At 35.5% G+C, this 22,547-nt stretch overlaps 1 protein-coding gene across 5 annotated transcripts in view; it reads right to left on the bottom strand.

The window, feature by feature from the left end:
* Positions 1 to 2,553: 2,553 nt before the first annotated feature.
* ARHGAP12 (Rho GTPase activating protein 12) overlaps positions 2,554 to 22,547 on the bottom strand; it is a 127,534-nt gene continuing 107,540 nt past the window's right edge. For 3 of the 5 annotated variants that reach the window (XM_037837935.1, XM_037837938.1, XM_037837940.1), the window contains 11 exons: positions 20,508 to 20,589; positions 18,009 to 18,131; positions 16,110 to 16,211; positions 13,724 to 13,822; positions 11,071 to 11,173; positions 9,519 to 9,635; positions 7,748 to 7,846; positions 6,326 to 6,403; positions 6,079 to 6,213; positions 5,733 to 5,835; positions 2,554 to 4,925 (listed from right to left, as the gene is read on the bottom strand). In XM_037837935.1, the coding sequence (XP_037693863.1) occupies positions 4,751 to 4,925; positions 5,733 to 5,835; positions 6,079 to 6,213; positions 6,326 to 6,403; positions 7,748 to 7,846; positions 9,519 to 9,635; positions 11,071 to 11,173; positions 13,724 to 13,822; positions 16,110 to 16,211; positions 18,009 to 18,131; positions 20,508 to 20,589 (1,216 nt within the window). In that variant the 3' untranslated portion in view covers positions 2,554 to 4,750. The remainder of the gene's footprint in view (positions 4,926 to 5,732; positions 5,836 to 6,078; positions 6,214 to 6,325; positions 6,404 to 7,747; positions 7,847 to 9,518; positions 9,636 to 11,070; positions 11,174 to 13,723; positions 13,823 to 16,109; positions 16,212 to 18,008; positions 18,132 to 20,507; positions 20,590 to 22,547) is intronic. The other 2 variants (XM_037837937.1, XM_037837939.1) reach the window with 1 other exon arrangement.

The raw sequence follows: 22,547 nt of genomic DNA, 5'->3' as shown, positions 1-22,547 counted from the left end.
GGCTATTTGACTAAGTTTTTAAGTTTAATTTAATTTTCATTAAATTTAAATTGCCATCTGTGGCTAGTGGCTTCCATATCGGACAGTGCAGATCTAGAATACAAGTGAAAGCAGACATCTATATAAATACAGAGTTAATGTATACTATGGCCTGCCCAGGACTGTCAGTGGGTAGAACTAAACCCTTGAAGTCTGATTATTTGCCGGAGAGGGGGAGGGGAGAGTCCATACAACTAGAAGGAGACCAACAGAAAACAATACCTACCCCCCTGCCATGTCTACATGCATATCAGATGTGCATTAACGTATAAAAGAAAAATAGGAGAATTTCAACATGCCATAAAGAGTAACTCAGCTTGAAAACAGATGACCACAAGAGGTATACAGGTACTTGGTTCTTCCTTAAATGGTATTACTGAACATGCCAGAATGTGCTTTACTTAAATTGACCATGAACTTTAAATAGAATCTAACTGATCAAGGTATTTCTTCCTTCCAGCCCTACGATTTTCTTATCATTTGAACCACCAACCAGTCCTATGACTTTAGGCAACCTCAAACATTCTGGGCCTCAGTTCCATCATCCACAGATACTAAGACTGGGAACGTTACAGTGTCTACTGGTGCTTTCTTGCTTTATCAATCTATGAGATTCAGCTTTACTTGAGCAGCTAATATTCCAGTTCTTCTGCCTAAATATAAAGGCTCTCAAAATTCTCCTGAGAAAGGAGGTCTTGAAGGCTATGCTCAATCTTCACTGTCACCCGCGCCCCCCACCCCACCAGGACCTGGCAGCAGTTCTGATTTCTACCTCTGCAAAGGCCCTGCTGCTAACAGCCTCTGCGGTGGCATTTGTCATTCTGACATCACTGTGGATTTAGCAACATCACCAGGTTCATGAATATTGCAAGTTTCCATGCTACATGCAGTGTGAGTCATGACTACCAGAACTACCTGAAAGACTGGCTACCAGCATAAAAAATTAAACATCTTTTCCAAAAACTGCTTTCCTGAAAATGTTAAAAGAGAGAAGAGGTAAAACAAAGGGAGAGAAGGGTCAATGAGGAAAAAGTAAGAAACCAGACTTTGCTAAATACGTATTGTAGTAGATTGTTAGACAGTTACCTCGTTGTACAAGTGTTCTGTTTATGAGAGCACATGAAAGTGCTTTTCTTTCTCCTTTTTTTCCTGTGGGAGAAGGGAAGCAATGCAGGACATGAAAGAGTTCATTTAAGCACCATAGTCACACAGGCTAATTTGTAAAAGCTCAATCCAGCTGCATATACTTAGAGCCACCGCTGGTCCACAAAACTTCAGTTGAGAAGACTAATTGAGATTCTTTGGGAGAACTCCCTCCTCTTTAGTAGTTACAGAACGTCTCATTAGGCATGCTGTACCGCCGCCTTCTCTAGAATACTAAATCGGACCTTGCCTGGCCTGTGGTTACAGCTTGTGAATTCCCAATAGATTCTGATAAGCCATGATTGTAAGGCTGTTGCTCTTGTTTTGCCCCCATCCTTTGCCTTTTTTAAAATCTATTTTGGTCTCAAACTGAAGTAACATTTCACAGAACTTTACTAGTTATACTGGAATACTGTTTTAAAAATAAAGACAAAAATGACTATGCCGAACCTTCAAGATTATGACATACAGGCTCAAGTCAAGTCTCTATTAAACACCCTCTCTCGGCTGGCGCTAAAGAAGCATATAAAAGAAGACTGTTAGAGCTGATGGCTTCAGTTCAGAGAGAATACTAAACTCCATAAAATCTTATTTTCTACCCATTTTCAATTCTCTACATAGATGCAATAATTGAACATTTGACTTTTATTAGACCAGTGAGAATGTAACACCCAATTGACTCTATTTCTTCTTTACTAAAGTGACATGTTGTGGACTCTTCTGTGTATTTTTAAGAAATGCCTCAAGATGTCTGAAGAATTAATGTCACGGGAAACTACATGTTTACTTTCAATATTTAATTAGAAGCCTCTCCCATGACCTGGAAAAAAACCTAGGCACAATTATGGAATAATAACTTTTTTTCCTCTCACTGCTACCTTTATTGTCCAATATTACACAGGCCTGCAAAGAAGCATGGGGTGAAGCTAAAAAAAGTTTAACAGTCTCCAGGTATCTACCATTATCATTGATGCATTTTCATTTTACATAAACAATACCACACACATACATACATACACATATTTATACACACACACATATATCCTATCTTCCCAAGTTCAAAGTTTGCCTGAATTTTGCATTTGTGTTTTTCACATAAGAAAAAAAAAAGTGTTTACAGATTTGCCTATGCCCATATGTAAACGGTAACATACTACACTTTCAGAGCTATTTCATAACTAACTTTCTTTCTCCAGAGTGTAAGACAGACTTTCATATTGCTGTAAAATTTAAATAATGACTATTTTTCTTCTAATTGGAATGTGATCATGTATATGGATATAGTTTTTCTTTCCATTTCAACTACTTTTTAATTTTTTTTTTTACCATGTTCTGAAGGAAGACCTATTAGTAAATAAAATTCCACTGACAATTTGTTTCAGCCTTTAATATATTTTCTACTAAAAATCAAGCTCTCAAGACAGGAAAATATTACAGTTCTTATAATTACAAAAACAAGTGACAATTTTTAATTCACAAAGGAAGTAAACACAAGACACTGATCTCACTGTGCATACAATATCACAACAAACTGACTCATTGTAGACTAATAAAACATTTAAGACATCACATACACACATATGTATTTTGAAACAAGAAACACAGGACAATTTTAAACTTTGATATTTCCATGATTACTGACAGAAAGAACATCACTAATTTGAGTCTAATTGCTTTCCCGGTACACGCTCACTAGAGAGTCTAGTCCTAAAGCATATTGTTGTTACTAAGGACATCTTTAGGCAAATACAAACACTGTGATTTGGGACTTTTTCTCCCTGCTCAAAACAATCTGCTCTCCCATAGCTATCTAGTGGCTTGGCTTGGTTTGTTATCAATTTAACAAGATCACAACAAACACAACATTTTTAACACAAAGCTCAGGTGAGGAGTTTTTAGACAGAAACAAAAAATATTTTTTCCCCAAGGAAGACAATCAGTAAATTATACATCAATCCTAATAAAAAGAATCCTGGTTACAAATAATTCACTTCCAAATACTGAAGAAATCAAAAGTGTGTATGTGGCGAGCAGGGGTTGGCAAGGCGGGGAGTAGAAAAGGTATGAAATGAGGAAACCATATTTGCCACAGAAAGTATTGGATTAAGTTGATGTTTTTTCAGTGAGGTATAAGAGTAGCCAGTAAATGCAAAGTCAAAAAATAAACAAAAATGCACATTCCAATGGAAAAATCTCTAAACTTTCTTATAGTTTTCTTTATTCGGATTAGACATTTCATATACAGCAGTTAATCTAGAAAAATACAGTTTAAAAAATCTTCAACAGACCATGCTCCCTGTAACAAAACCTTCCAAACCCTGTTTTATTATACAAATCAATCTGTATTAGTAATGTAAAAAGAAATTCTCAAATTTAGCAATGTCCAACCAACATCCATTTAATTTACATATGGGTTTCCACTATTCATACTGTAGTTAGAATTCTGTAATAAATTTTTTCTAATGTATTCTGTACATATTAAATAACCAAAGTAATTTCTCTTGTAGTGCATTTACCATTTAGCAAGTCTATTCAGCATTTTTCCAGTACCATTCACATTACAGTGATTTGCCTGTAAATGTAATTAAAATCTAAAAGTGCACAGTTAACTTTCCCAAATAACGGCCTACTTCTGGAGGAAACCTAATATTCACGGAAAAACTCACCTATACTAATACCTATACATGATTAGAAATATAGGGTTAGAATGTACTCTGAGACTATACAACGCAGTTATATACATAAGCTACAGGACATGGAGTCTTTAGCCTATATTTACATCAACGTCTGTTTCCACAGGGTCATACCAAGTACTCAGTATGGCACTATATTTAGTTAGGATTGTTAACTACAATTCAGTGTAGCACAGACAGCCCCAAAAAACCCTGAACTGACTTGTGCTAAATAAAAACTCCAGTATATCACAGTGTTTTAAGTAATATTAGTGTGCTGCCAAAACAAGCAACTAAGTATCCAGTAAGGATGCTGCGCAACACAGTAGGAAATGGCAAGCCTTCATCCAGGATTATATCTGGGCTATAAAATGAACGTCAGCACTCAAGACTGCCACTGCACGCAGAAACCGAGAAGAAGAAATACACAGGTTTCAAAGTGGATATACTTCATTTTGTTTCAAATGCCCAAGAGCATTTTTAAAATAACTGATAGCAAGTATTATTCTATCAAACGATGAACCTACAAATCATGAGAAAAAATTCCTTTTTATCCAGTTTGAGGAAAAAAACTGTCATATCCCCCCAAATTATCCAGTGTATAATAAGCCTGATGAGAATCGCAAGGTTTGATTTTTACTTAAATTCTGAGTATGAAATGCAAACATTCAAGATAAAATTAACCTAAGATTATACACAATTTCATCAACTTCCAAGAAAGCAGCAAATATGAGGGCTTAACATACATCTTGACTCTTTCCTTTCCTTCTCATCCCTCAAAAAAGTGCAAAATCAAAGAGTCACTGCTTGGTCCAAAAATAAAATACATCATGTATAGAGATTTGAAATCTGATGGAATCCAGCTTCTATTACACAGGTTCTGTCTTCAATAAGAATCAATGTCCAAAGATGGAGTTTAGTTCCAGAAGAATTAATTCCACAATCTGATTTTGGTATACAGTATGAACTGCTATATTACCAGTTTCTTTCTCTGGCTTTAATAGAGTGGGACCAAAAACAATTGCTATACTCTGATAGGTCATTCGATTTTTTTCTCCATTTTCTACAACTCTGAAAGGGGGGTGGGGGGAAGGGATGTTAAAAAAGAAAATTAAAAATAAGAGTGAGAAAATTCTTCAAATTGTCTTACCAAAAAACAGTTTGCATTTAGAAAAGAGAACGCTCATTTTCATAAAGTGACATATAAACAACTGAAGCATTTAATTCAGGCCAAACACCATGTGAAGCTTTCTTTTGGATAAGCAAAGCTTAAAGGTATAACTGTACATATTCTCTCATTTTAAATGTGCGATATTCTAGCTTAGTTTCAAAAATATGACATAGACTTAAATAAGAGTTATAATTCAGGCAACAATAATTATTCATTCAACTGGCTGATGGGGGGGAATCTCAGTAGGGCATAGAGACTAAACTTTCAATTTTACTCACATTATATTATTTATTTGAAATCTCCCTCACTGAGATAATTTTAGTATTCTAGTGTTCTTTTTATCAGAAAAAAAAAAAAATTAGCAATCAAAGTGCCTGTGGTAAATTAGTAACCTAGTGCCACGACTGGCTTTATTTGAAAGTAATTTAACATACCTTACTTAATAACTAATTTCATCTTTACATGTCTTAACTTTAGCAACAATTTTTGAACACCTACTATGTGCTGGACATATACAAATGCTTCACATATTATGTAATTGGGTGTATTCTCTATACAAAGCCACTTTACTATGAGAAACTGAGGTTGAAAGGAGTTGAGTATCTTTTTCAAGTCACAAAGGAAGTGGCAAAGCTGGGACCTGAGCCCAGCTGGGCTGGCTCAATCCTGACCCCATCCCACGTCTCATGAGGATGCAGCTCTCTTACCTTCTGAGATGTCTAAACAGAATCTGCATTGTATCTTGATTAGGCTTCGGCAACTGTTTGATTAAGTCCTTAACAGCAGCAACTCGCTGTCTTGGTTCTTGTTCTGAAAAAAGATAATAACTAGAGATTTTGCAGCAAATTCTTATGGAATGGGAAGCAACGGCATTTTAGAAGCTGATATTTGGTAACGTACAGCGACATCTGGTGGTCAAATTTAAATGTCTGGAGTAAAACAAGCTTTTGAAAAAATGTGTTAAAATAAGAAACAGCAAGTAGAATGTGGTAGCTTGATCTAGGCAAAAGATTTTTAATATCCAGAAAAAAACTGAGTGGGTTATATACTTACTAATTGCATTGACAAAATCATTAAAATGATTAAATGTAAAAAGAGGTTCCGGCAATTCTCGAAAAAACATTTTGAGTGCTCCAGTAATGACATGAATATCTTCCCATTTACTATCATTCAAGTCCAGTTTCTCATCTGAAAAACACAGTAGGAATAAGAAAATTTTAACCCAAATTACTTTAGACCATTTTTCACAGCTCTGGGAGGCTACTGTGGATACAGCACTAGGGATGACATACCACCTTACCGTGGTTGACTGCAAATCTCAGCTTCTGGATCACTGCAAGGTTGCCACTTACTCTGTAGATTCCGTCAACATCCAAACCTAAGAGACAAGTAATATTCTTGTATTTAAAGTACTGGTTTCTTCCTCTAAAGATGCTTGCATGTTTCAGAATTCTTATCCATTAACATTAACCTAACGTTAACCTAAAATAAATGGGCAAAATGCTCTTTCCTTTAAAATGGCTTTATATAGATGTTTGGTGCTGGTGGGGGGGTGGCAGAGATTCACTCTGAACTCTGTTTAATAAATGGCAATAACTCTATAATGTAGACAGTGAACAGCTCAAAGAAATCATCTCATTAAACTTGAAATGCTCACAATTTAAGATGAACTTTGGTAAACACCTGGAGACAGTTCAAAAAGTAAAGGAAGCCGGTAGATAAAATCATCCCACCCATTTTATAATGTAAATACATATATTAAAACATTCTCTTAAAAGTGTTTATTACACTAAATACTTATAATAAATTTAATAAAAGCTAGCAACAGTTCTACAGAAACAATTTTTAATTTGACAGAGTTTATTATTTTCTTCCTTATGTGGAATAGAGAGAATCATTTGAAATTCCAACAATTAAGCCTAAAAATTCAGGCATTCATTAAATGATAATGCCATATACATTTAACTAAGAGCATTATCTAATGTGCTATTCATTGAACTCCAAATAAAGCCAAGCAGTTTGGTATTCCTATTGCCGTGTTGACAAGAAAAGTCAACGAGAAAAGAATCTGAACTGGCAGAAATTACAAATTAAAATTATGCAAACATTTTAATTGTACAAAATGATCTGATGATATATAGCTATAAGTTAATGTGATTATAGTCAATACGTTGTTAATATGTACAAAACTAATGTAAATATTACAAATATGTTAAAATTCACCAAAATAGAAATTAACTTAAGTTTTATTTTATAGGAAATAACATAAAAGGATGTGTCTAACTGGATTCTTTATAGTTGATGTAACAGTTTGAAATGTCATCTCATTCTTATATCATCAAAAGAAACCTCTCCTTAGTAAGTAAACACAATCTTCTCATATTTTCTACATTGTCAAGTCACTGCTTAGTAACTCAGTTTTGCAATCACCGCCTTCCTCATTTTAAGCAAATGCCAACTCCAAATGGCTTCAAAGAATACCATACTTGTAATCAATCATTTGCAGTACTGAACACTCAATATTGTACCTGCAGAGGTTTTGATCTGAAACAAGTACAAAAATTTATTTTTTTTGCAAACAAGATACTTTTCTTAACATCTTACCTTGTGACTATAGAGAATTTTTGGTTACATCATGCAAAAGCAGAAAAATCCTAGGGATATTTCTGGCAAAACAACGGGTTGGTTTGCTTCAGGTTTAAAAGAAAAGTCATTCTCTTACCGTGTTCTTCAACATGTTCAATGCATAACTTCACAAACTTTGGCACTGTGCCATTCTCTTTCTGACAAAGATTAGCAAGATTGGATCCAAATACCTGATCTGAAAGAGATTTACTTTTGAAAATGAACCACCTTGCCAAAATTTAGTTCACAGAATGATTAAACCTCTCCAGTGCAATTCCCTCACCACACGATCGGTGCCCTGCTACCTCTTCAGCCTCACTTCCCACATTTCTCCTTCCCCATGAGCCACACGAACACCCAATTCATTCTTGCCCGAGTCTGTGTACTTTCTACTCCTTTTACCAAGAGCAATCTCCTAAATTTGCCATGCTCCTGATCTCAGCTAAAATACCACTTTCTTAGGAAAACCCTCTGACCATTCCAAAGGAAACCCAATCCCAGGCACTCTGTTTTATTACTGTGTTAGCTTCTTCATAGTACTCGTTACTATCTTCTTCTTGTCTACATGCTCACTGTCTGCCTCCCACTTGAATACAGCTTTCCTGTAACTGTTGAACACCAAAAGATATTCACGGCACCTAGCATCATGTCTAGCACGTAGTGAAAATTCGAATATTTTCCAAACTATTATATCAAGCATCTGCATTCCCATTACATGCCAACACTTGATTCACAAAACATATTTCAAAGATTGTTCTATTCTTCTTTCAACCCAACAGTTGAGAAATTCCACATTAGTGCTAAATATTCAGGAAAATAAACAAAACATTGGAAGTGATAAATTAAACCATAAAATGACAACAGTTTAGATTTCTCAATGAAAAGAACTGGTGAACAAATAAGCAGCAGTTTCTGTTCATGTATTTATCAGGCTTTTTGTTTCATTTTGTTTTAAATGGTTCTAAACTCGATATGCTAAATAAATGCATATGCTTGCAGTATCTGTTTATCCATAATGACTAAGGCTAATAATTTCAGTTGCCTAATTAGCTGAACTCTTCCTAGAGGTCTTTTAAGTACCTTTATAAGGAAACCAATCTGTATATTTAAAGTTAGATGATTTACAAACAGATGTTCTAGTGATGAACATCATTAGAAACTTCACAATCAGGCAGGTATAATATATACATTATATATTTTGTTACCTTTATCCATTTATTTATGAATAAACACTGCTGTTTTGTGTCATGTCATTAGAAAATTTAATCCTTTGGAATTAAACTTATGCTTGAAAGGACTGAAGATATATACAAGTGTGTATGTGATTTAAGGAATTCTTTCCTAAGAATAGACCTTGTTGGTGCATTACGGTGTTTATAAATGAAGTATCAAATGTATAAATTAATCAGGAAAAAAAATCTTATACTAATTTAAAATCACCTTAAATGAGAACTGAAAGCAAACAAGAGTAAAATCAGGTTTGTTCATTTCTTTTCTTCTCTCTTTCTAATGTTCTTAGTGATGCTTATCCAAAATTTCTAATTTGTTCTGATCTTTGAATCTCAAAAATAAAATTCTTTGTTATGACTTCTAAAAATCAGCATTGATTGATTGTACACTGTGGATGATTGTATGGTTTGTGAATGTATCTCAATAAAATTGAATAAAAAAATTTTTAAAATCAGCATTAATTAAAATAAACTTTTCACATGCACAAGAAAACTGATTTTCATTACTGTACCTGAAAACTATACGAATAAAGAATGAGAATTTTTACTGTTTGGAAATGTTTTAGTTTTTAATTTGAAATGTCTTATTTCTGATTCTGGTCAAAGTTCATTATTATAAAAATCACTTCTCCTACCTACCTTTAATATAACCTTTTTCACGAACAGCTTGCAAAGTAGGGCGTCGTGTAAGAAACTTCTTTAAATTTTTCTTGGTTTTCTTCTGTTCTGAAGAATCTATGCTAACTACTTTTGTGGCTTAAGACAGAAAGACAGACATTAAGCACTTTGTAAAATAAAAATTTTGGTAAAAGCTTTTCCATCTAGCACATAAAACAAATTAATCTCATATGTAAAAATCACAATATAACTGCAGTTATTCTAAACTTTAATGTGGTTTGAGAGTAATATGTAAAGAAATCAAACTAACACCGACTCAATTTCAAAGGTATTAACCAAACAAAACATTCATTTTCATCACGAAAAACTGACCACAAACTGTACTTTCTTTGGTATATGTGCCAAGGCATCCCTAAGTTATTCTAATTTATATTTATTATTTCACAAATGATGCTACTTTCTTTGACTCCCCATAAATTTTGAAAAGTAAAGTAAAATGACAAAAAATTAAAAATTTATAAAACAGACCAAAAAAACCCTATCCCCTGGAGTCTGACAATATACACATAATCATCATAATTATTAGTCCTTTAAGCTAAGTCTCATCATAATTATTTGTACCCTGAACTAACACTGGGACCATCTGGAAAATGTTAAGTAGCTCCCTTAATTGACAGAGTTATAATCACAAAGATGCACTGTATTTTGTCACCAATTTGCTTTTTAGTTGCAATAATAAAAAATCAAAAAGTAAATTTACTAAAATAACTGTCCCCAGGGAAGGTTAAGAGCACAAATATATTAGTAAAGAATAAAAATAATCAAATTTTCATGTTTACATTGTTGCACAGTGGCAATGTCAGTAATAGCCCTAGAATGTGGGACAACAAAAACGGACCTGATTTTCCAATCATTCAATCAATTTGAAGGTCAAAAAATGATCAGAGTCAAAACATGGATTTGTTACAGCAGACTGAATGACGCATGGAGCCATAGCTAATGGCCTCTTTAAACAATGAGTTCGTGAGGGGCCTGCCTGAGAAAACGCTCTTCTTGGAGCTGCTGGTTCCACTGAGTTCCTTCATGTGTGCACGAAATGGAAATAAGATGTGTGCACCTGTGCACACGCACAGTGCCCCCACTCCACGATGCGACTGGTATCCACCAGGAAGATGGGACATGTCCCAGGACTCCTGACTTCTTAAAGTGTAAGATTCTCCATAGAATCTTGAACAGTAACCATTTACTTTTAAGTCAATTAAGTTCAGCTTCCTAGAGGCCTCAACAGAAAAGCATGAGAAGGAGAATACATTTTTCATCCTGAACTGTCACAATATCTCAAAATTAATATGATGCCCTCAGGATGCATACACTGAGGTTGAAAAATGACAATAATGAGGTCATTAGGAGAGAGGGTGCTGAAAGACAGAAGTTGCAACTCTGTAGTTGATCTTCGAACCTTTTTACAGCATTGGAGACTACACTCAGCTTTTGTATCCTTTTAAACAATTTTTGAAAACTGAGAGAACAAATTCACTTAAACCATTAGCAAAATAGGAAAAGAAAAACTTACGACGAAGTTTTTTAGGCTCCTTATGGTCTTTTTCTTTATCATGTTTTTCTATTCCTGGTGAATCTGGTATCTCCTCTTCAATTGCTTCATCAGTGTCTACTGCCTATTGGTTAAATTTCCCAAACATATATTACTTTAATATTACTTTAATTCTAATGCTATAATTTGCAAAGTGATCAGTAACTGACTCTTCCAAATGATTCTATGAAATCACTTAGTATATACTATTTACAATTTTAGATATTTGGTAAATCTTTTTTTAAAAAAATTCCTTTTTCCTCTGCATGGCATTAACTCTGAATGTCACAAAATAAAACTGCTGTTAACTCACATGATAATGGGTTTGTACTGACTGATAATAAGGCTATCTTTCCTCATTTTGATTGATTCCATATGTGTGACACTAAGAAGGGGTAAAAGGTCAGACTATAATCTCCGGTGCTAGAATATGAAAAAGCCACTTTCTGTGACAGCAGTAAAAGATCAAGCTAACTAGTGTACCTAGCCAATGGCTCGTTAATTATGCACCAAAGCCCTTTCAAGAGCTAACTGAGCACTGTTTGCTGAAAGCCTATTCTTCCTCACTGCTCTACAGTGCTATATCTGGCATAAAGTGTCCACACGTATGTGAGTGTTTCTAGGTTCTTTCCTGAGTCTTTCCCTTGCATAGATACCACACAGTCTTAACTACTATAGCTTTATAACGTCTTGACATATGATAAAGCAAATTCTTCCACTTCCTTCTTCAAACCTATCTTGAATATTTCTTTGTCCTCTGCATTTCTATATAAATTTTAGAATTAACTTGTCAAGTTCTAACCAAAAACCGATCGGGATTTTGAATGAGATTCAAAACTTCCAAATCTGTAAATCATTTGGTAGGAAATGATATCTTTACATTACTGAATCTTTTAATCCACGAACATATTTCTCATTTAATTAGGTTTTCTTCAATGTCTCTCAAAGTTTTATAATTTTCCCTGCAGAAATCTTGTACATCTTTTGCTACATTTATTCCTCAGTAGTTATATTTTTTGCTACTCTGTAAACAGTACATATTTTAAAATTTCATAGTCTGCAATAGTTTCCTCATACTTCATTTGGCTTATTCCTTCTGATCCTGTAGGCCTCAATTAAAAGAATGCTTTCTTTTTTTAAAAAATGAATGCCTTCCCGGACCCCTCCACTAGATTAGGCCCCACCTGCTGGGTGTGTTCATAGCATGCTGTATATCCTCTACCAGCCTAACACTCATCACATTTCATTATGTTAACTGTTGAGTTATCTTCTGTCTTTGACTGCAAGCTCCATACAGACAGGTATAGCATCTGGGTGCACACTGCTATATCCCCAAGTGTACGGCATCACACATCTGCTGAATGACTGCCCGCATGCTTGCTTTCAAGTAAACAGATTTCTGTGATCCATACTGGCTACAGTAGACAGTACTTTGAAAGGATAGATTGGGCTCAGGTGGATGAATTTTAATGGGAGTCGCAGAAAATCTGTGAGCAGGAGGACTATAAAATTAACATTAGCAAGTTTCATATAGTGACAGCATTACGAATGGATTTGTAGGGTTTGAGACTGTTTAGAAGGTTTCTCTTAAACTGGCATAAAGCTATAAAGGCCTGTCCACGGTTCCAGAAGGGACAGGATTCAGAAATCCCATACAAAATCTCATACTGCAAAAGGAAAAGTCACATATAGCTTGGTGACTAATTTACTAGACGAGGTAAAAGCTGGAGAACAAAGAGTCCAAGAATACTCTGATTCCAATTCTGGGTGTTCTGAACTGAGTAAATAAAAAAAAATTAATGTGTAAAAGGATACTTGGAGATAATCAAGCCCAACTCTAATTTATAAGTGGGAAAACTGAGGCCACTGAGGTACAATACCTTGGTGAGATCACCAAGCTCATTAATGACACAGCAGCATCTATGACATCTCTGAAGGACATCTCTGTCTCTTCTAAAGCCAGTGATGCTCAGCTTTTGTCCTGTCTGCATTTAATTTAAAACCGTAGCACACTTCCTTAAGTTCTTTCCTTTCTGTCACTGACATATGATCCTCAGCCAGGAGCCATGTCCCCATATGGTGAGAGGTGAGAACACAGCATCTAAAAACATACAGACCCTAGTTGCTTATTACTGCTCTTGCTAACTTTAGAATCTAAATTTGGGGTTCTTTTTGTTGTTATATAAATAAGAAGTTATTAGGAACATGATGGGGGGGAGAGAAGGGGAAGAAAAGCTAGAGACGCATGAAGAGCCTACATCTTCATTCAATTCAGTTTTGCCTAGGACCTGTTTCCACCAAACAGTACGATTTCCAACTGATTTAGCCATTGAATAAATACTATCTGCCAGGGTACAATTTGTCCCTTCTTCTTGAACAATTTCTTTTTGGACGCAATGGTTAATGTGAACATTATTTCAAATCCACTGGTAGCACACATTACATAAATGAGAATGTTAAGTCATTCACCAGCCCTTGGGGGATTGCTAAATTAACCACCGTCTTTACCATCTCTGTCAAAATATATATTAAAAAGTATCTTTTCACATATAAATTGGAATCTGATAATAAGCAATTAGAAGCCAAAAAGAAAAAGAAATCTGAAGTAAAAATTTTACCCAAGCCAGACACATACCTTATTACTGATAGTACTACTAATAACTTTAAGCCAATCGCTAATAACAGCGTCATTATCGGACTGAATTAGCAGTTCTGTTCCTTGACGGGTTTTCAGCTTTAGAGAAAAGGGGGGAAACCAAAACGAGTACCATCAGTGATGTTAACAAAATAAATGAATACATTTGATTCAAAGTTTACAAAACTACCAGTGTAAGATTAGATGCCATATATTATATTAATAACGATGAAAGGTTAAAGTCCTACACAGCTATGGAACAGCTTTTATTTCAGTTTAATAGCAGCTGAGCCGTTCTATAAAACCTGAAGTTGTGTCTCACAATAATTTTCAATGAAAAGCTAATAATTTAGGATCTCCAATTCCATCACACAACTGCCATAAAACTTGCTGATATCTAGTACACTTAAAACATTTAAGTTCAAGAATCAAAGCCTTACATTTTCAATTAGAAGTGAAACATAATTCATTTGTAAAGAAATAAAATGTATGATATTTTTACATAGAACTGAGCATCCCATTTTCCTCTTTCTCTGGTTAAAAAATAACTATAAAGAAATACATTAAGGGTTAGACCTTTACTTTTTTCTGTTTAATAGGCAAGTATAATGGCTTAGTACAAACAGAGGCCATGGACAACACATCACACACCTTATTAACTGTCAAACCATGGACTAGTTAGAATACTATTTATTATTCTATATGAAAGCAATAATCAATTTATAATCTCTTGTTCAAAGTTGCTTATGCTTGATTGAGGAAGAATTTTAAGGCATTAGTAGAAAGCATTCCTCCCATTTTCTGGCTTAACTGATTTCTTTTTTTCCTAGAGAAGCAGATGGCAATGTTTCCCAAAAGGCATTCTAACAGACACATTATGTAAATATAGTTCTGTAAATAATGCCTTAAAGAGGTATTCCTCAAAAAGTAAAAACAAAAACTGTTAATGTGATAGTAATCTGGGAAATATGGGATTAAAGAAAATTAAACATGTTTCTCTCCTTCAAGACTTCTCAGGGCTTTGATATTTTAGGATGTACTGTGATATTGTAAGAAAGGAAAAAAAAAAAAACAAACTATTTCCCAAATCTATATGACCATAAAACTTTTCTTATTCTGCAAACACCTACTGAAACCACAGGGCAGTTGAGGAAACAGACCTCCTTTCACACATTTCTTTCTACAGCGAGGGTCACGTTGTCAACCAATACTGAATGTTCACTGCAAATAACGTCCACTGTGAGAGGCTTTTACTTAAAGATGAGGAAAAATACGGTTTCTGCTTTAAAAACAACACACTTTAATCATCTAGTGGGGAGAATAACTTACAAAGGATGATAATCCAAAGTACACAAAAATAAATGTTATTTAAAAAGCACAAAGAGAAAGCATCACTGTTGTGGTGACAGCTGACGTGCGTCTTGGAAGACAGGTAACATCTGACAAGCAGAGACTGGCATGGGTCAGATCTCAATGCAGAACAATAAACAGGAGTAAACTCATACAGACGGGAAAAGCAACTAACACCATCAGCCTCGACAACAAGACAGGAGCGGACGGAGACACGAGGCCAGGGACCAGGAGGGTGGAATCTGAAGACGGTCTGTTTCCCCTGGGCACAACCCTCTGCAATGCAGTGCCGCTGCTGCTCCGTCAACACATGGACTCCAGTTCCCCTCCCCAGGAGACTGGACTGGCCTTGTGTCTTGCTTTAACAAAAGAATACAGTGAAAGAGATGTGTGACTTCCAAACGCAAGCCTCAAGTAGCCTTGCCGCATCCGCTCTGCCTCCTCTTGGAACCCTGGCACGGCCATGAAGCCCGGAGAGCCCCCTTGAGAATGGGAGGCCAACAGCTGGCACCGACACCCAGCAGGCAAACGAGGCCATTTAGACCTTGCAGCCCCAGCCCAGCCCCCCGTCACTTTGGTCTCACGAATGATCCCAGGAGAAACCAAGGAGACGAGCCACCCAGGCCAAACAGAGCCAAGATGATGATGACTGTATTAAGCTACTACACTTGAGGGTGACTGCTATGCAGCAATAAATAACTGACACAAGATCATATATTACTGTGGAGGGCTATGAATGACAACATGAAAAGGTTTTAACGTATATTTTAATATTACATTTGTTATGTAAAGGGAAGCATTTTGGAAGAATTTATGGAACAAAGGTTTGTGATATATAGTCAGAGTTCCAATAATTTATGCAAACGAAGCTCAGATTTTTACACCAGTTTGCTTTTTAAATGATACAAACTGACTTAATTACTAACTTTGCCTTGACTAGTCACAATGAAGACTATGTCCCAAAATAACAAAAAACACAGAACATCCAATTATCAGAGTTAAGAACTGTGCGTTATATGTAGAAAAAAAATGTTACCTCAAGTACATTCTTTTTGCTGGATTTGTCCTTCGAAGCCATCTCTATCGCTGCTCCCTTGAGGTCCACCGTGAACTCTGGTTTGGACTGATTACTCCCGAACTTCATTTTAGAAAAAAGGAAAAAAGTTTATGTGATATTCAGGTATATGTATTTATTAAAAAATAAAGAATTTTATATTATTAATAATAAATTGAGTAGGAGTTTAACTTGCATTTTTCTTCTTTTATATTATGAAATAACCACTCCTACTTTAAAATTGAAGATGAGTATACAGTTTGTAGAGAAGGAAAATGGCTCAACTTCCATCATAAGAAAACTACAAAATAAAACCACACTGAAATCTTTTTTTTTTTTCCATCCAGAATCGCAAAAAAAAAAAAAACAAAATCAAAAAGTTTGGGGAAAAGCTGTTAGTGAAGCAATGGCCCTCTCATATGACACAGGTCAGGGGGAAAGTGGAACTCTGGCAAGGCTGTATTTGCAATCTTACAAATATATGTATATTTTGGCTTAGCAATTCCATTTCTTGGAATTTATACTAGACCATATATGCCTATGTGAAATGATATGTTCAAAAAGACAAGATATTATTCTTATATGTGTGTGTGTGTGTGTGTATATATATATGTATATATATATATATATATAAATTTTATCTGGCAGATACCAACTGCTTTTCCACCTAATATACATTCTCTAAACCCAATCTGGTGCTTTCAAAAGTTATTTCCTTATAGACTATTTCTGTTGTCAACAACTAACAATAATTTGTGCAAACAGAAAATTATAAGCCCATGTTTTTTTGTTCCTCTGTTAGAAATTATAACTAAAGCCAGATGCTATAAAGCATGAAAAGAATGGGAAGACAGTTGACATGGGAGATTTTGAGAAGAAAAAGCACTTAGCTAGCTATTATAAATGATTAGCAAATAGTAGAAAATTTATGTTAGATCTACACTATTCTGCATCTTACCATCATTACCTTAAATTTCTGTTTAAATCTGTTAACTAAGAACAAAGAGCAAACAGCATTCCTATGTTGCTGAAAAATTTGGAGGTTTTAAAATCTCCAAGCACTGCTGAAGTGTAATCTTAAATTCATATAGTTTTGTAATAGGTAATTTCATGTACTGAAATACCTATTGTACAAAACTGTGTTCATTTCAAGTCTAATTTGTCATTTGAAATGGATCTTACCCACCATCACTATCTGTAATGTCAATGACAATGACTCTACTTGGTAGCTTCACACTCAATAAATGGTTTGGCTTCACTAGGTATGCCTAGTTTCTTTTAGTTCATCTTTTCAGTTAGCAGTGGGGACTTAAAACAACGTACTTGTTGTAGCAAAACAAAACTTAAGAATTATATGGAATTTATTAGTGAAATCAACATAAAATTTAGGATATTAGATGGAATTTATTAGTAGAATTGTAAGAAAAATGATCACACAAAGTTCAACAGCATTTTACTAAGTCTTTGCACCTTTGCTGCTCAAAAAAACATACATCATTACTATTTCATTAACTGTGAAGCTGCAAAGGCTAGAGATAACTTCTTGAGCAGCAACAATACATTTAAGAAGTTATAAAACTTCAATGTCCACATTTAACAAAATGACAAAAATTAATTTGTTGTCACCATCCTCTGTAGAAGGTCAGCTATAAGCTAAGATACAAACAGCTAGCCAATTAAGATATAGCAAACAAATATAAATAGTCATATGACAGAATGCTAGAAAAAGGCATTCAGCCTGGTTGGCAAAATTTTGTGTTTATTGTTTATTCTTTCTCAAAATCTATTCCTGCTGCTCTGTACTAAAACCAGCCCCCCAAGGTATTCATGGCAAAGAAAACAGAATTACTGTGGCAAGGGTTGTACAACAAGAACACATACAGTGACAGCTGAAACAGGAGCGGATTTTACATATGCGACAGCAGACCGGCGACTGACAGAATTTTTCCAGGAGGTAAGCAGCAAAAGCAAGAGCTCAGAAACTGAGCCCTGTTGGCAGAATGACTTGATGAAAAAAGGGAAGAAAATGATGTCACAACAATGCACAATGGCAAAATGACACATAAGAGAAAAACATAATGGAAGCAGATAGGACAAAAATACAACTGTACAAGCAAACATACAACATGAGCAAAGCTCAACTTCCAAATATTTCCGCAAAAGCCCTCAAGTATATCTCAGAATATTTTCTTTGTTATTATATAAATTCATGTTTCATTTTCCAGATGAATGCTGTACAGAATGTACGTTAAACAGACTGGTCTAGGCCTGTATTCACAACCGCAGACCTGAGGGGTGCCTGAGGGGTGCCTGCGAGGGGTCGCATGGCCCTGTGCCATCTTGCCCAGCCCTCTTCTCAGAATCTCTGGGCTCCCTTTCCAAGACCCCTCTCGGGAGCAGCCTGCCCTCCCCTTCCTCTGCAATGATGGTTCTCAACTGGGGGTGATTCTGTCTCCCGGGGCACATCGGGCAAGTCTGGAGACATCTTCACTTGTCATAACTGGGGAGGGGGACGCTACAGCATCTGCCAAACATCCTACAATGCATGGGACAGCACTCCCAACCCCTCAAGAATTATCTGGCTCAAGCAAATGACTAGTTTTCGAAATTTAAAGCATGTATAAACAACATATTTTGGGGTAGTTTTTAAAATACTTCAAGAATATGATGAATGATGTCTGAGAGGGAAGACAGCATAGGTTGTGTTGTAACTGTTCATTTGTCAGTCTCTCCACTACAATGTAAGTTTTAAAGAAGGGATAATGTTATTTACCTCTAAATCCTTAAACTTAATACAATGCCCATTACATAGCAGGCATGTATGTTTGCTGGACAAATAAGATGAAAGCAACTTGAGAAGAAAGCAAGTTCAAGTTTCTATTACTGATTTAACAACCCAGTTGACAGCTAGTCATTGCCAGTAAACAACTGAAAGGTTATCTACTCCAATGGAGAAGGAAAGGCTCACTAGATTTTTAGATGGTATAGTATTTATTAAACTTTTTTCTTATAAAGTAGAGTTCATAAGAATATATATTCAATAACTGTGCATGCTCAGCAAAAATAAACACAAAGTGTGACTGATTAAAAATAGAAGCTTCAATTATGTCAGTAGTTTTGCTCAGCATCCCATTCATGAGCTTATGACTTGGAGTGAGTATAAGATTTGAACCTGCTTTTTCTTCAAGTGGAATCTCACCTTAGTTTGTTGCCTCTCCTATAACACTGTCCCTTAACAAAACCACCCAATCTCAACTTAAGGGAACACAACCTCTTTCAACAACAGAGGGAAAAAAATTGGCTCTGCTAGAAACTAGCTCCATCTTCCTAAGGGGACATTCAAGGGCAATTTTCAATATAGGTGATTTTTGTCTTTTTCATTTATACACAAATTAAAGCCTTAAGTAAAATGCAACCACCCTGACTAGTGATTATGTGCTAGGGGGTTCATTTAACACCTTTAAACAAAAAACAAAAAAAACACAAAACAAAAAACAAACAAACAAACAAAAATTTCATTTCCTGTCAATCACATACAAACCTACCTACCCAAGTGAGGCCTCACTGAGCGCACTGCTCTACCCACATGCTTTATCTGTACCTACCACAACCTTTACCCTTTAAACACCGGTAATTATCATATGAACAACCATTATCCAGTAGTCTTCTGGTACTTTTCACTATTCATTAATCTCTAATTGCTTTTCCATTCCTTCTCTTTCATTCATTTTCTTCATTGGATTTCAAATAAAAGTCGAGCCATTAAATAGGAGGAAATAATTATATACTCCTCTAGAAATGAGTTAACAAAAACAAAAGAGTACTTTGAGCTTTATCTCAGGGGAAAAGGAGAAAGACAAAATTACCAATTTACTCTAAGGTAAGACCAACCAGATTTTCAATTTTTTTTTTATTTTTATTATTATGGAAGGTATTTCAGAGACCATTTCCACTGTACTGGCTGAACTGAGAAAAAATCAAAAGATCAGTATAGCAAAACAAAAGAAACATTCTAGAATATTCACATTTGTACTCAATGCATGTAGATTTTTAGATTGCCATATCAGAGTATTTAAGTCATAAACACAGTAAACTTGATTCATGATGAATTGAGATACATATTTTGTTCTATAATGCTCGAGTATTGAGCCCCATCTTTCAATTCAACGGCTAAAATAGAATTTGTAGTAATAATACAACTGATTAGACTTTCCTAATTAGTTCTCTTAGGAGTCAAAATGCCTCTTTAAGAAAACTTCATTTATTTTTATAAGCATACTTCCTGTAGCTAGATAGACTTCAGAAATTACTTTCTGAAATTCAGGTACAATATTATCCACGTAATTTAAACGTATAAAACCTCCAAAGAGAAGTACTTACCCAACTTGTGCTACTTCCTTGTGTCTTCGTAAAAAGTAAAGATGAACCCTGCAACACTGCCCAAGAAGACAACCAGTTCTTTCTGAAAGTACAAAGATGACCAATTAAAACCCACTATCCATTTCTTTCAACCAAAACTTTAAAATTAGAACCTACTTAGCTGTTATCAGTTTTATAAATAATTTACAGTCATTAATTGACATTCTAATTGCTTTTTTGGAGACAGAATTCTAATGGAAATTACAATCATTTTATCATCCCGAGCTGACCACAAAACAGAACTGATTACAGACATATAAGCTATCAGAATAACCAAGAATGTTATACCTAATTATATTCACGTAGGACTGATTCAGCACATTCGTGATCAAGGACACTTATTTTAGAGCCACACAAATTGAACACTGTATTTGGTAAGAATTCTTATTCATGATTAAAATCTAGACAGCTAATTCTTTATAGATACAGAATGTCTTATATTTCTTGGTTTTCTCTTCTTCCCTAACAGGGCTGCAATAGGTAGGCTATAGATCCTAGATACATTTTAAATACATAATCAATTGCATACTGATTGACCACTACGTTCACCTTGTAATTTAGGGAAAAATTTAAAAACCCTCATCTTAGTATGGTTTACTAATTACTAAGATGAGGTTTTTAATTTCTCAACACATATGAAAAAACTCTGAATACAGAAATGAGTAAAGGAAAATGTCCCCATTTCATCTCCTTCCATCAGAAGCAACCAGTGTTAGGTTCAAGGTGATGTGGAGTTTTTAAGACACCCTCCACACATCCACTGCACCATCCCCAGACCTACAGGCGAGCCTCACCGGGCATCGCTGTCAGCGCTCTGAGTGGGGACGCTGAGGCCCATCAGTGTTAGGCTCTCCCCAGAGTCCGTCCACTCAACCTCCACCCCGTTCATTTTCTTTAATCCTCTAGCAGAGATTTTTGCTTATAAGTTTCTCTCCCATTGGAGATGCAAATTATTTGAAGATAGACACAGTGTTTTATTTTATATCTACCTCAGGCCTAGAAGAGTACTTTCCTAACAGCAGGTGGGGATATTTGCAATGTATGCAAATCAGAAAATAAATTTAAATTACTCAATATAGGTGTAGCCAATTGAATTACAAACTCCCTCAGAAGACATGTTCTTAATCTGAATCTGCATTCCTGCAGGTATGAACCCATTTGTAAAAAAGATCTCTGGAAGATGCTATTTTAGTTAAGGTGTGTTCAAATGAATCAGGGTGGGTTTTAATCCATATTATTAGAGGCCTTATCAAGAGAAGAATCCAGAAGCCAGAGGTTGGAGAAGGCCATGTGGAGAAACCCGGAGTCAGCAGGAGCCTGAAGAGCAGAAGCAAGGAGGAGGGATGGCCAAGTGACAGGGGCTGGGACGCCAACAGGGAACTTCCCCCAGGATTGCTCAAGCCAGCACCAGGAGGCTACGGACTTTGGGGAGAAAGGATTTCTTTGTCAATACCTTGATTTTGGATTTCTAGTCTCCAAAATGGTGAGCCAAAAAATTGTTTTGTGTGGCTTTCTAAAGGTATTATGGAAGGACTGTATTTCTATTTTTAAATTTATATGATACCCTTATTCTATTTCTTTAGATAGCACACTTAACTGCTACGAAAAATGTTTAAATTATTTCCATCTTAAATAAATTACTGTGTTTAGTTTTCAGAATCGATTTCTGTTGATTCTCCCCAAACTATGACTGACACAATTCCAAAGAACAGAAATAACACAGACAGAGGTCAAACCTGGAAACTGATCGGGGCAGTGGGAGGAGCTCGCTGACCTGGCTCCTCGATGAAATGGTGAAAAGTATAAAGAACCACCACCCATTCAAAGCCTCTGGAAATGGTCTAGGGCAAAAAACAAATGATGAAACAGCAATACAAGAACAGATGTGGACTGGGCAACGTGGGACATGACTCACAGGGATGAGCCTGGACCTGGCATTGCGGGATTGAGAAAATCTTGATGAAAAGGGGGAAGAGAAATGAAACAAAATAAAGTTTCAGT

This window comes from Choloepus didactylus, chromosome 5, assembly GCF_015220235.1.
Source record: "Choloepus didactylus isolate mChoDid1 chromosome 5, mChoDid1.pri, whole genome shotgun sequence".
In the NCBI taxonomy this organism is placed as follows: Eukaryota; Metazoa; Chordata; class Mammalia; order Pilosa; family Megalonychidae; genus Choloepus; species Choloepus didactylus.
Note: the sequence above shows the minus strand (reverse complement) of the source record. Positions and strands in the feature narration are given on the sequence as shown.